The 15,440-nt window shown below is 35.8% G+C and overlaps 2 protein-coding genes across 3 annotated transcripts; one reads left to right on the forward strand and one right to left on the reverse strand.

Moving 5' to 3' along the window:
- Positions 1 to 5,962: 5,962 nt before the first annotated feature.
- Positions 5,963 to 7,259, reverse strand: LOC106316103. 2 transcript variants are annotated; one of them, XM_013753972.1, is made up of 2 exons: positions 6,591 to 7,259; positions 5,963 to 6,504 (listed from the first exon to the last, which is right to left on the reverse strand). In XM_013753972.1, exons 1-2 carry the CDS (start codon positions 7,207 to 7,209, stop codon positions 6,152 to 6,154), a joined length of 972 nt encoding a protein of 323 aa, XP_013609426.1. In that variant the 5' UTR covers positions 7,210 to 7,259; the 3' UTR covers positions 5,963 to 6,151. The 2 variants fall into 2 exon arrangements, with proteins under 2 accessions (XP_013609426.1, XP_013609427.1); XM_013753973.1 differs by having other exon boundaries at positions 6,002 to 6,501.
- A 1,727-nt stretch (positions 7,260 to 8,986) lies between these two features.
- Positions 8,987 to 9,991, forward strand: LOC106314914 (glutathione S-transferase T2-like). The gene has a single exon (XM_013752713.1). The coding sequence runs from the start codon at positions 8,987 to 8,989 to the stop codon at positions 9,989 to 9,991; it is 1,005 nt and encodes a 334-aa protein (XP_013608167.1).
- Positions 9,992 to 15,440: the final 5,449 nt, after the last annotated feature.

Raw genomic sequence — 15,440 nt, forward strand, 5'->3', positions numbered from 1 at the left:
GATTTGCGGAAGAAGGTTTGATTGAATCTCTCAATCTGATGGAATGATGGATCGAAGTGATTGACTCTCTCAATCTGTGTACTGAGCTTGTTTGATTTTCACAAACAAACTAGACTCACGAAATCAATAAGACAGAAAAGAATCTCTCTTTGGATCCTAAAGACCGTTATTTTATACAAAGAACAACTTTGGTAAAACTGAATAAACTTTCTATTAACTTGGTGTTTAAGGGTGCTCTTTACAATGGACGTCTAGGAGCTTATAAAAGGCTCAGAGACAAGGGTCCTAACGTTCTAAAACAAATAGAAAAGGAAACAAATCAAGCAAAGTAACAAAATCGAAAACCTAGCCGTTGGAGCCTTTTATGGGATTTTGGCTCCAAGTGAGAAACTTGATTCTTCTTGAACCTGGACGGTTTTAATGGATAATAGAGCTTCCTTTGGACCTTCCTGGATGCTTGATAGGTTCTGATCTCGTGCCTGATCTGAAGAAAAAAAAGCTGTTGGACATTAATGTCGGTTTGCTCCAAATAAGGCAGGTTTGAGTAAATGAGGATCCTCATGATCCAATGGTTTCTGGTGCATGGTATGAACTTGCGGAACTCCTCCTGGACTCCTAGAATATTTCCTGATTGGTTGAAATGATCTCCTGGTCGCCAATGTCTGGTTTGAAGCTGATTGAACCGGCTAGCTTCCAATTGAGGCAAGTGTAGAACTGGATTGACTGGTTTTGGAGATTGGATCATAACTTCATAATTCCGTTGCCATTTCTCCTGATCTTGGGCTTTATGGAAAGCTAATAAACTTCTCTTGACTCCTATTATGGGCTTTTCTTCAGGCCGCTCCTTACTTGAGCTTAAATCTCCTTCTAAAGTCGGGTACTCGCAGATGGACGGGCTGGAAAACCTCTGACTTGTAAAATTCATAACTTCTTACTCCGTGAATATTTTGGACTGATTCCAAATGGGCCGGACTCCTTCTTGAGTGTAGAGTCCATGAGAATTTATCTCGTGATTTAAACCCTCATGGTTTGTAAGATACGGCATTTTTAGTGCACATGTGTTCTGCTTGGCGCCTTGGCTGGTTGAGTAAGGCTTTGGGTTGACCTCCGGTTCAGTTGCTGATCTGATGACCACATCAAACGTTGAACTCAAAAGAGTAAAGAATAAATTGGTCCTCTGGATTGAATCTAAAATTACTACAATTACCACTGTTAACTTGACAGTAGCAAGGATTCATTTTTAGTATATCAACGCCTCATTATTGCTTCATCAAACTCTGATGGTCTGTTTGTTGCAGCAAGTACCATCACCCTCGCATTCGCTACAAAGCAACCATTATACTCATTTAAAAACTACTGTATCCAAGTAGAGCATGTTCTAGACTGCACTAGAGTGGGCTGAAAGGTGAAGGATTCAACTTACGATCAGTAGAAAATCTATCCGATAAAGCCATAAACTCATTCTTCATGTTTGCCATGGCTTCATGATCTATTGAACGGGGCTGGTGATATAGGATAATATAAGCAACAGTTTAATGTTCATGTATTTCAACAACAATCTAACAGAGAATATAGGATAATACAAGCAACACTTCTCGAGTTCACACATCTTAAAATTACTTAAACCCAGATTTATAAAGGGTTATAATTTTTCAAAAACTCAATATTCGCTATCGATACTCTTTCTCTTAAATCTAACTAGGGAAATGACAATTTCTGAACCAACCATCTTTCATTTTTTTATAATAAAAAGAAGAAAATAAAAAATAACTTGGAACAAACAAAAAATATCCAAATTGGAAACATACTTGTTGAGAATTTGGAAGAGGAGCCGACATTTTGAATCGTGTAGTGTGATTGCTTTTTTCGCCTGCGAGAGATGATCTTGAACTCGTCATCACCGGATGATCTTTCCAGAAAGACATCGTGACACATGAGAGAGAAGAACTTATCTCGCTGCCGTCGCGAGCACCGCCACGAGAATTTTGTAGCTTTTGAATATCGGTTCTCTGAAATCCGTTTGTCGCCGGCTGCTTGAGAGAGATGAAGGATCTCGTTGGAGAGAGGCGATGGATTTCGACAGATGAGAGAGATGATGGATCTTGACGGGAAGAGAGAGAAGAAGTTGTGTTGAAATTAGGTGAGGGTAGTATAGTCTTTTACACATTAATGAATGTGATATTTGTGAAAATGTCCATTGATTGGTGGTATACTTGATTAGTGGTACCCAAAAAAGTGTATAAGTAAAATTTCCCCTACTTTGTATGACTATAAAACATCAACACTATTAAAAACATTAGTTATCAAATAACACATAAGGTTACAATTAACAAATATTTAATTTTCAAAAGAAACAAATCTCGTGCTTTAAAATGCGAGTCATTATATATATTATTATATTTATATCTCAATACATATCATCCTAAATATATAAAACAACTACTACACATATAACAAAAAAAAACAATTATAAAATATAAATATTATAAATATAATATGTTATAAAATAATATATTTAAGAAATAGATAATCACGCGCTATCTAGTTTAGCTTTAAAGGAAAGTCCGCTTTAAAGACCACTAGATTTTGATGCGGATGTTGATTTTAACTTTTAAAAACATACCGTATATATTTATTGTACATAAATATTGTGATATTAGCATTGAATTATTATTGTATTGAATGTTATTTTTCTTTTTATTATATACTAATTATATACACTATTGAATGTTGTTTTGTATTTCAATTCGAACTTTTATACTTACCAAAATTATTAGTAATACAATAAATAAGTGATTATTTGAATTGTTATTTATTTTTATGTCAGTTTTATATTATTCATGTACATTAATATTTAAAATTTTATTTAAAATTTTTAAAATAGTAATTATTATAATATAAACGCACTACTTTTTTAATAGGAAAAAAAATATTTGTTTTAATATTTACTAAATGGTAAAAATGATTTTATATTATTTTTTATCATATTATATGTATTAATTTATATATATATAATAAATTATAGATAAAATTAATTAAGTGTTTACGTTAACAAATTTTTTATTAAATATATTGTCATTTGAAACAATCATTAACGTTGACAATAAATCAAATTAATCGGTTGTATTTTTAAAGAAGTTTTTGCTAAAATAATTAATGCTAAAAATTAAGATTAGTTTGTTTCTAGTGACATTATGTGTAGTTAAAAAGTTATTAATGGTTAATTCATATTGGTACTCCAACTTTAGTAAGATAGACGATGATTCAAATTTTATAGAAGTAGTCGATATACTCAACCTCTTTCACTGCGAAGGCTTGTTGCTATGTACCATAACAATAGAGTCGTGTTTTGGAATCCTGTAAAGGGGAAAACAGGTGGATCCAACCAATAAATCACTACAAGGTAACCAATGTGTATGCTCTCAGTAAATCCTACTCCTAGCAGGATCTATCGTCAGAAAGATCATATGTTTGTGAATGGAAACATTTATTGGCTTGCTTATGGTCATCACAATCTAACTGAGATTATAATAAGTTTTGATTCCTCTATAGAGAGATTGGAAGTGTGATTCTTCCGGTTAATATTTCATTCTTGTCATGTTTTGGCTTTATTAATGAACTAGTGTAATCGTCCGTGCATACCAGTTTTTACTGCATTTAAATTATTTTGCCAAATTCTAATATTCTGCTTATTATCAGAGCTATATTTTATAAGTCATTTTGCTAGGGCCGAATACAATGGAAATCTAGAATTAGAAATATAGCGTTCAAACAAAACAATTAGATGCGTAAAGTATAATTTTTATGTTTTACTGAATTTTTTTTTTTACGGAAACCAAATTAATATATAACTACGCATAAAAATATAGTTAAAACTTACTACATTTGATCCATTTAGTTTTATTTATATTTGTCTTTAAAATATAAATAGATTTATTTTTAATATAATAAAGTGAAGCTAAAATAAATTACAAAAACATTATACTGTATTGAAAATAGTTATTCTTAAGTTTGATATTTGGAATACGATAGAAATATAAATGCTCAATTTGATAAAAGAAAAAAAAGATATTATTTTGAACCTGTGGGATTCTTTTTTTTTTTTGGGATTCTTCTTTTTTTCTCAAAACATGTTGGGATTCTTCTCCATCTCTTTCTTCTACCTTTACGGTCCAAAAAAATCTGGAACATCAAAGATAAGACATAATGAATTCGATAGTCAATTTGTATACAATAAATTCATAAACAGATTTTTATCAAAAAAAAACTCATAAACAGATTTGTAAAATAGTTGAATATGCTATGTATTAAGAAAATATATTAGGAAATAGTCAAAAAATAACAAACAGATTTGCAAATATCAATTTATACATAGTAGATTCAGATATACCTACGATTTTCTAAGTTGTTGACAAAGTCTGAGTTTCGTTTTTTGAAAAAAGAAGTTTTGAAATATGAATCTCTTAAATACCATCTTCAGCCCGAATCATGCAAACAGAATCCTTTATATACTAAAGCGCAAGTCGCCTGGCGAATCAGAAATCGACATGTGGCATAGTTTTGAATTTTTTTTTAATAAAAATCTATACGTTCTAAAGTTTTCTAAAACTGTAAAAAACATAAATCCCTTGATTTTCTCTTTATCGCCACTACCACGTTCTAATTTCAAATAAAAGAATTATTATACTTGAATTTCAAGTTCATATCCCTATATTTTTTCACACGAACTCAAACAGTTTTAACTCTTACATAATTTTCAAGCAACTGATTTTGTTCTCCATCTTCTTCTTCTATTTTTACCGTAGCTTCTTCTTCATCTTTCTTTTTGTGTGTTTGAGTGTAACAAAAAAAAATTACACAAGTTTATGTCTCGCCTTTATTCATAATTTCTTTTTGAAAACATGCCTATTCAATTTGTTTTTCCTTCTTATGAATAAAATTTTTTGAATAAAAGCGAGACATAAACTTGTGTAATTTTTGTTTGTTACACTCAAACACACAAAAAGAAAGATGAAGAAGAAGCTACGGTAAAAATAGAAGAAGAAGATGGAGAACAAAATCAGTTGCTTGAAAATTATATAAGAGTTAAAACTGTTTGAGGTCGTGTGAAAAAATATAGGGATATGAACTTGAAATTTAAGTATAATAATTCTTTTATTTGAAATTAGAATGTGGTAGTGGCGATAAAGAGAAAATCAAGGGAATTTATGTTTTTTACGGTTTTAGAAAACTTTAGAACGTATAGATTTTTATTTAAAAAAAAATTCAAAACAATGTCACATGTCGATTTCTGATTCGCCAGGCGAATTGCGCTTTAGTATATAAAGGATAAAGAGAGCAACAACGACTTTGTATGGGAGCTACTTGAGACTGGCGTATATCACAAATATATTGAATGATGGCAACTAAACTTGAGAATACTGCCACTGGGGCCTCATCAGGAAGCAAGCTCCTATCAATGGAACGTTACGTCGCCACCCTTTTCTCACCAGTGTATTAAATTTATGGGATCAATTTCGCGGTCGATGGGGAGAATAGAGTTATAGTGTGTTGCGGTAAATCTGAGGTTTACAACACCTCACTAGACATTATGGGAATGATATATGTATACGACTGAAACATCATGATCATGAATAATATATATGCCCATTAGTTACTCGTCAATTATTTTTTGTTTGCTAAGAAATTAATCGAGTATGTTCAAACTTTGGTTCACGTACAACAAAGTTCTTTGGGGTAAGCCGGAAGAAATGCACCAAGTTTACGCAATATTTATCCAACTAGTCTCTCTGGTCTCTGTTCACAACTCAAACTAGTCCATTTTTTGTTCACATATTAGACCATGATTAACCCGGATTCTTAGGATGGAGTTTTCAGCAGAAGTTAAGAAACTGTTTCCAAGAATCCGGATTAATGATGCTCTTAGTGTTTATTTTAAACAACGCGACTAATGTGTTTTTTTGACGCCATAGAAAATAGAAATATAACAATCATTACATACTACACATAAGTATACATATCCTTTTTGGCATAAATACACATTGTTTTGTCTTCCTCTTTGCATTATTTCTTAGATTTGTCCCTTGGAAAGACCACAAAAAAGCCTCTCAAGTCTCCTTTCCATCGACAGCTAAAAAGAAAAATAAGAATATTACAAACGAGTCCCTCCATTAACCATTTCGTTATACTTGGCCAAAGATTCTAATCTTTGCAATCTCATCTCTTCGTTGAACTTCTTGATAAACGCCTCCACACGCCTGTTCAGCTCTTCCTGACCCGGCGACGGCTCTCGTTTCAACTTCAACGTCGTCTCCGCCTCATTTAAGTTGACAGACTTGGTCAACTTCTCCTTCTTTTGCACGTGCGACCTTTCTTGCCACGTGTCGGATTTAGTCAAGTGCTTCTTTAACGGCGTCGAGCGTTCTTCCGTTATCTTCTTCCACGTCGTCTCCAGCGTGTCCTCCCTCCTCGAGTCCTTTGACTTTTTACTTCCACCACCTCCTGCTGAAATTTTGGAAATTATTAAATTACGCATTTGCCCCTACCATAAATTATCCGTCGAGACATATCACATATGAATGAATATATACCTTCTTCAATATTTTTAAGCGATCTTTGTTGACTGAATCTCGGCGGTTTCCTCAACGGCTTCACAACGGAAACCGCCGGAGAATCACTCTTCGGTTTTGGCACCTTCGATTCCTGTTCCGGCGAGGCACTACTCGGTTTTGGCTTCTCTGTCTCTGCATGTTGATCTTGTTGACTATCCACTATCACTTTATCATCACTGTTGACTTCGGGGACATCTTCAAGTGGTGCATCGTTCTCTTCAAATCCGGTATAAGAGACGACGTGCGCCACGTTTAAGTAACCGGTATCTATATCAGAAGGCACCGGTTCTAACGTCTCCGGCGTTACTACATCAGAGAACTCAGGATCATCGATATGGGCAGACGCTTTCTGCGTGAGCTTAGACGTAGCGACGATGGAGACGATGATACAGTTGGTGACTAAGTAAAGATACGGTGGCTTTACGAGGAAGACTGTGTTATCGTGGAAGATCAGAAAGCAAGACGCCATGACATGTGAGACTGAAGGAACGGTGAAACTAACAGCCGCCGCTAAAGAAAAGACGCCGGCGATGATGACGGTGGCTGTTGTTTTGAAGGAAGAGGTAGGGAGGAGAATCGGCATGGTGAGTGATCTCATTTGCCTCGGGAGTTTCTTTGGAGCTATGGTTCGGTGGTTCTTATCTACAAAATGAGAAGCCTAGGTGAATGTGTATATATATATATATTAGAAAAAGTTGTGAAATTAAATATAAATGTGGTCCTTATTGTGTGGGCTTTTCACAGAATCGCAAGTGGGTCCTTTACATAAGGTATGGTGATGGAGGCTTATCTGAGTTACACGTGGGTTTGATGCGTTCGCTTGAAGTTATAACCTTTACCTAACAGGCTAACATTACAACAATATTTGAGAAATATATGTAATAAGAGATATATATTTGATGTTTGTGAGTTATTTCTCTTAACCACTCCAAATGATCTCAATATTAAGATCAAATCAGAAGGTGGTCTTTTGTTTTTCTCGGCTTACCATTTACCGATGATGGTGCATGATGAGAAACGCATATATCTTACCGTAGCCATAGGTGATTACTAGTTAGGCCAACATTATCGACGTCCCAGCAGGCTGTCCTTAGGCGAAACGAGCCGAAAAATAAATCAAAAATAAGAGAATAGAAGAGAGATGTGGGTTAATTAAGAAGTGTCCAACCTCGTCCTTAAGGAGCACGTGGCACGGTTTGATTGGAAAACCGAAAGGGGTAGAGGAAACACGAAGGTCGGTTTCGAATAATCTTGGTCTCGACTCCTTTCTCTCTATTTCGATGGCGATTTCGACGCGACGACAGCGATTTTCGACGCGACGACACCGATCAGTCGTTTAATCGAAGAGTTCTCCGCCAAATCGAATATAGACGAGGTGTGTGCTCTTCTCTGTCCTCTGTTTTGCGATTTAAAAGTCGATCTTTATGTGGGTTTGATTGGTATCTGTTGTGACGATTTCGTTGCATGCATCGTGTTTGTAGGGGAAAGACGAGTTTCGGTGTGGAAATCATTCTCGGCGTCTCCCTATTCTCTCTCTCTCGACGGCGATCCAGTCGAAACCAGGTTTGTGTTTCTTCTATCTCCGTCTCGGTTTGATTTTTTTTTTTGTGCGATATAGAGCTTAGTATTGATGAGTTGATCTATCTCCGTCTGGGTTTGATTTTTTTTTGTTGTGACGATGCTTCCTGATTGTGATGGTTTGTAATTGTGATGGTGTGTAATTTTTTTCTCAGTTGGTTTTAATGCTAAATTTCTCATATGTGAATTCTTTTGATTGAGTAAACAAAATTATTCATGTGTTTATGCTAATTGTTCATAATTCTCTCATAGTTTTGATTGACTAAATCTGTTCATATACATGTGAAATGCATTAGGAGCTTGTTATACTTGCGCAAAAGTAAACTGATATTTTTTTTTTGTTGTGACGATGCTTCATGATTGTGATGGTTTGTAATTTTTTTTCTCATTGTATGGTTGGTTTTAATGCTAAATTTCTCATATGTGAATTCTTTTGATTGAGTAAACAAAATTGTTTATGCGTTTATGCTAATTGTTCATAATTCTCTCATAGTTTTGATTGACTAAATCTGTTCATATACATGTGAAATGCAAAAGAGCTTGTTATACTTGCGTAAAAGTAAACTGATATTTAATAACTTGTTACTAGCTTTGTGGTTCGATGTGTTGCTTGTCAGATTTTATGGTTCGGTCATTACTGAAAGTAGTTTATGGTTCGGTCGTTACTTCTTATTAGAGTGTTTGGTTGTAACTCATTACTTCTTATTAGCGTTAATGGTCTTGTCTACTTTACTTCTCTGTAGTTTATGTGTTGCTTGTTAGAGTTTATAGTTGTAACTTATTACTTCTTAGCGTTAATGGTCTTGTCTAGTTTACTTCTCTGTAGTTTCACCTATTATATATCTCCACCATCTTCATTGTACCATATATCTCCACCATCTTCTTTCTCTCTTGTTTGCGCAATCCCCTCCTCTCCGGTTTCTCTCCGGTTTTTCTTCTCTTCCCCTGTTCTAAAAGCTATGGATTCAAGGAATCCATATAGTCAGTCATCTAGTTATATGGGCCTTCTTAACAGTCAAAACTTTCCTTATGAAAGTTTCCCTCAGTTCAGTTCACAACAAACCGACGCTGGAACTCAACCTGAAGACACACCTGTGGACCGTAAGGAGAGAAGGAAATGGACCCCATCCGATGACGATGTTCTAATCAGCGGGTGGCTGAACACATCTAAGGATGCGATCGTTGGAAATGATCAAAAGTCAGGGAGTTTTTGGAAACGAGTAGGCGAATATGTCGCAGCTAGTCCACATGCTAGAGAGGGTGGTAAAACAAGAGAGCATCTCCATTGCAAGCAAAGGTGGCACAAAATCAATGATCTAGTGAGCAAGTTCTGTGGCGCATATGCTGCAGCTGAAAGACAAATCAGTTCTGGTCAGAATGAAACAGATGTTCTCAAGATGGCTCATGCGATCTACTACGCTGATCAGCACTCGAAGTTTAATCTTGAGCATGCGTGGTGTGTGTTGAGGTATGAACAGAAATGGCTTAACCTCAACACACCTAAACCCACTGGCAGTTCAAAGAGAAAAATTGGTGAGACAGTTTCCGAAACTTCAAGCACGTGTCATGGTGATCAAGACATCCGTCCTGAAGGTGTAAAGGCTGCTAAAGCTAAAAGGAATAATGGTCAAGGGAAGTCTGTTGCTGAGTATTCGACCATTTGGGAAATGAAGAAGGAGGATCTCATGATGAAGGAGAAGCTGTCTAAGCTGGCCATACTAGACACTCTCCTAGCCAAAAAAGACCCACTGACTGAAGCTGAAGAAGTTGTCAAGAATAAGCTACTCGCTGAGTATTTCTGAGCAATAAAACTATGTCTTTCTATGTTTCTACTTTATAAACTATGCCTTTTAAATGTTGTTTGAACTCTTTCCCTGTCGGCTTTGAGCATTCGAGCCTTAGTTTGTATTATCTTTAACGTGATGAATTTACTTTATGTTTGCTTTTACATGTCTTTCTTTATTTTTGAACTGTCTATAGCTACACGCAGCCTTCTGACTATAGCTACACACATCTGTTACACACATCTGTTTATTTTTACTTTGAACTAACTATAGCTACACACATCTATTTTTTTTTCCAGGTTTAGGTAGACATGGGCCTTGACTATAGCTACACGCAGCCTTCTGAATCAGAGGAGTGTGGTGGGGAGACAACTGACTGTACCTACAGCGAGACAGATGATCTTATACGTCGAGACCAAGCTGAGATAAGCTACAATTATGGTGCCCCGGCTCAGTACCCTCCTCAACCCGAAGTTGAGTTCGGATTTCCGCAGACATGCTACTGTGGTAGTCAACCTGTTATAGCCACATCTTACAGTAGGAACGATCCGGGAAGAAGATACTACACTTGTGATAATGTTGATGATGGAGAGTGTCATGTATGGAAGTGGTGGGATGTGGCGGTTATGGAGGAGATGAGAGCCAGGGATAGACACACACTTCAATTGGCTGAAAAGGTAGAAACTCTAACCTTGTTGACTGACTATGAATCTGAGCAGAAAGTGGTTAGGCTAGAGAAGATAGTTAGCGAGTTAGCTAAGAAGAATACAAGGTTCACCAATGGCTTTGAATACTTTGTTGCTGGAATGGTTTTGGTATTAGTTTTAATAGGTATGCTGCTCATGTTTAAGTAAATCAAATGAGTTATGGTTTTAGTGGTGATCTCTTTGAACTCTTTCTAGGCTTTTAATACTTTGTTGAACTCTTTGAACTCTTTCTCGGCATTTAGAACTCTTTGTACTCTTTAAACGCATGTGTAAGAGTTTCATGTGTAATTTGTAATGTGTAACTCTTAAAATTGTATTGCACTACTTATGTGTTATATTAAATGAACTCTTTCTCGGCATTTAGTCTTATGTGTTATGGTAAATGAACTCTTTTGCTAACAGATCATAATATCAAAGAAAAAAGCAATGCTCTCGTGTCTCGTGTCTCGTGTGTAGTCCTTTCAAGAGCCAAAATATCAAAGGCTATAATACAAGACCCCAATTTCTTTTAAAAAAAAAATCAATGCTCTAGTGTGTAGTCTCACAAGCTCTCGTGTGTAGTATCACAAGCTTTTAGTATCACAAGATGTACCATCTACAATACAAGAAGTACTCAAAAGTCACATGTGTTGTTTTTTAATATCACAAGTTGTATACGTCATGTATCACAAGATTTTTTTTTATGTTCTATAAATACATCATCATCTTTCCTCATAACATATATTGAAATCACCCCTCCAATGATCAATTTTAAAACATTTTCTCTCCTTTAATAAATTTTAATGGCTTCTTCATCCCATTATCATTACCACAAAGATGACGATAATGATGATTTTAATAACATCTTTGATGATTTTCTCGAAAACACTGATTTTTTTCCAGAACCAAAAGAGCGAAAAAAATGTACTTTTGTCAAGAGAAACCGGGAAGAAGGCCACGAGAAGCTTTGGAATGATTATTTTAGCAACATTCCAACATACCCTCACCATTTATTCCGGCGACGGTTTCGGATGAACAAATCATTGTTCATGCGTATTGTGCATCGTCTCTCCACAGAAGTACCGTATTTTCAACCAACACAAGATGCAACAGGACGGTCTAGTCTATCACCCCTTCAAAAATGTACTGCAGCAATTCGTCAACTGGCTTATGGTGGTGGGTCTGATATAGTTGACGAATATGTACGACTTGGTGAAACAACAGCTCGAAAATGTTTGCACCATTTTACCGCTGGAATAATCCACTTGTTTGGCGACGAATACTTAAGACGTCCCACACCGGAAGATCTGCAAAGACTACTCCAAATTGGAGAACAACGGGGATTTCCGGGAATGATTGGGAGCATCGACTGTATGCATTGGGAGTGGAAAAATTGCCTTACTGCTTGGAAAGGAATGTATTCACGAGGAACCAGAAAACCAACAATTGTGTTGGAGGCGGTAGCTTCATCTGATCTCTGGATATGGCACGCATTTTTTGGGAGCTCCAGGTATTATGAACGATCTTAATATTCTTGATCGATCACCTGTTTTTGATGAAATTATTAACGGAAACGCTCCGGAAGTCAATTTCTATGTTAACGGAAGGGAGTACCATTTGGCTTACTATCTTGCCGATGGTATTTATCCGAAATGGGCAACTTTTATTCAATCTATCCGACTCCCACAAGGTCCAAAAAATTGTTTATTTGCTAAAAACCAAGAAGCCGTCCGAAAAGATGTTGAGCGTGCCTTCGGAGTACTGTAAGCTAGATTCGCTGTTGTTAGAAATCCATCTAATTTATGGGATTAAAAAAAAGAAATATTATGAGAGCATGTATCATACTCCATAATATGATTGTCGAAGATGAACGAGATTCATACACTCAGCATACCGCTTCAGAATTTCAACAAGGAGAAGATGGGGATCCTACATTTGTAGTCAGAAGGACTACAAATTTCGGTAATACAATGGGTCGTCGAGCAGAAGTTCGGGATAGACAAGGCCATCAACAATTAAAAGAAAATTTGGTTGAAAATATATGGACTAAATTTGGACATCTCCCAAATAACTACAATGTTTAAGTTTCTATGAATTCAATAAAATATTTGTTTACTTTTTTATCATTTTTGTAATTTTTTTTTTCACCTTTGTAATTTTCTCATGTTTTCAAGTTTAATGTTATATGTTTTATTTTAAATTTATCTTTTATATATCATTACTAATTAAAATAAATAATTAATTTGCTAAGATACACCGAAAAGTCCTACTAATAATCCTATTATTTTGGATTGTCCCTAATTTTTGTCCTTAACATTATTAAACTAATCTAAAGACCTAAAAATTAGGGACACCAATAATGCTGTTCTTAGTAACCACGCGTAGGGGTGTCAAAGGGGTTATAGACCCCCATATTTGGTCCGTCTAGGTCCGTTATGGAACCGGGTTGGACATGGGTTTTTCAAATTTTAACTTGTTAAGTTGTGAGTCTTACCGGCCGTCCAGATACTGAGGTTCGCTAATTTGACGATTTGATATATTCATTTAATTAATTAAACATTGTTAATGTAAAAAAAGAAACCTTGATTTCTGATTTCTTTACTGTTTAAAAGTATCAATAATTGTTTTTTTTTTTGACTAAAAGTATCAATAATTGTTTTAAAAAGAAAGAGCCAATAATAAAAGCAGTTACTGTTGAGTTGTGATATTTACGTATCGTATGCTATTTTCATTGACATTATAAAAATAATTGTTGAAATTCGAAGTGATAACGAGAAGAACAATGATATTTATGTATATATATATAGTGCTTTAGATAAGGACATGCAGATCTAAAATTAATAATAATTGAGATGGATGCATACGTTCATTCTCGACTCTAGCGTTTAATTTTGTTTTCATAACACTGCATATGCACATACTAATAGTAGATTTGATTTGACAATTCAAACCCATGAAAGATATATATCGCATTACAGGTCAACAAGCACAACAAAATTCTACCGACCCATTTTTGTATTTTGTGCTTCACACTGATTGATCTTCCAATATTTAAAATACATAAATATAACTCAAACTTCTTTCCAAAGCTCCGTAGAAGACAAAAGTTGAAAAAAAAAGTAAAAATAAGGGGGAGCCCGAGACTTCTCCTTTTTCTCTCTTCGTTTCTTAACGGAGATGAGATGAGACGAAGCTTTCTCTGGTGCTCTACCAGGGTGTTTTGATTCCGGGAGGCGGAGGCTATTTCAGCTTCGTCGTCGTCGGCTTTTGATCTCGGGGAAGTAGAGGCTTCCGAAGCTCTGCACCGCCGACAATAGAAATTTATTTTCCTTTGTGATGCGATCGATGGGTCTATAGCTTTGATTCTCTGGGTGTCGGAGGAGATCTCGACTGGGTCGAGGACGATCTCTGTTGGTGGAGCTTAGGCATCGTTGTGTATGCTTGAAGCTAGTGGGTTTCTTTGCTTGTGGTTCTGTTTCTCGAAAGCCCCGGTGGTTGATGATTAGGATCCGTCGACGTCTTTCAGTTTGGAGAGATTGGTCGCGGTGTTTCCTTTGAATGGGTGCTTGGTGAATGTTCTCTTGTCTTCACGTTTGATGGCTTGATAATCGGATGAGATCTCGATAGGCGATGAAACTCTCCGATGATGTGCTAAAGCGATGAAGGAGGAGATGTTGTAGTCTCTGGTTTTTCTTCATCCGTTCGGTGGTTCGATGGGTTCGGTGTACGGTGGTTACGGTGTATTCCGGTGAAACACGTGTTCGTTTCGTTTTTCTCCGGTGATGACTCGTAGTTTGAGTCAAGATGTGGTGATTTAGTGACGTGTGTCCCTTGATGGCGAGGGTCTCAACACGTGTACGTCCAAGTGATTTTCCCGATGCGTGGTAACGTATGGCGCTGATCGGATTTTCTTTTTTGAGCTTAATTGCCCTTGTGTTTTGGACTTTCTGTTTAATACGTTTGGGCTTTATATGGGCTTGGACCCTCATGGTGTTGTATCTTTTGTTGTGATACTTTTAAGATAAATGGAAATTTCAGATGGAAAAAAAAAAAAAAAAAAGCTCCGTAGAAGACCGACATTGTATTTTTGTTTTTAATAATCAAATGTATAAGCCTAAAGTCCGACGTACGTGTTCTCATGTGTTGGATTATCTTATTATGTTTTCATTAGATCAAGGTGATACTCGATCCACGTAAGGAGACAAGAATGTAAACACACACTAATATCAACAAATCCAGTGTACTACTCTCAACTAAAAGATATTAACATTGACCAGGCGAGGATTTTAACAAAATGATCACAATTTCTCAAGTAGATTTTCTAGTTCACGCTTACATCAAACATTATAAAAGATTTAAACTATCGTAGAGTACGGAATACTTGCTATTATGGATGAAGACAACTATCGTGTAAAGATTCTTTGAACTGTGAATAATATAAGAAATGATTTAGCAATCTTATCTACAATAGAAGTGGTTCACGACATCTTAAAAAGAGAAAAGGTGGGAGGAGTACAAAAAAAAATTGTGGTGAAGGAGAGGAAAATGGATGAGCTTTATTAATAAAGATCATTTGACCAAAGCCCTAACAAGTTTGACCAAAGCCCTAACAATGCCAAACTCAAAAACATTCTTTTAGCCGTCCATAACAAGTTTAACATCAACGTCGCCTTTTATTGATCTTACCCAATAAAGGTTTGTTTTAAAGGGTTTTCGAACCGTTTGTTTCGTCTTTGCTTACTTCCACCAAAAAATGGTACGTCTTAGAGTTTACTCAATAC

Source organism: Brassica oleracea, chromosome C9, assembly GCF_000695525.1.
Source record: "Brassica oleracea var. oleracea cultivar TO1000 chromosome C9, BOL, whole genome shotgun sequence".
Lineage (NCBI taxonomy): Eukaryota > Viridiplantae > Streptophyta > Magnoliopsida > Brassicales > Brassicaceae > Brassica > Brassica oleracea.

What these genes read in the sequence shown, in the direction of transcription:
- LOC106314914 (XM_013752713.1), top strand. Translation starts at nt 8,987, where the DNA reads ATGGTCTTGTCTAGTTTACTTCTCTGTAGTTTCACCTATTATATATCT.
- LOC106316103 (XM_013753972.1), bottom strand. Translation starts at nt 7,209, where the DNA reads ATGAGATCACTCACCATGCCGATTCTCCTCCCTACCTCTTCCTTCAAA. An exon ending in GCTTAAAAATATTGAAGAAG is followed by an intron (nt 6,505 to 6,590) that starts GTATATATTCAT and finishes CCAAAATTTCAG; the next exon opens with CAGGAGGTGGTGGAAGTAAA.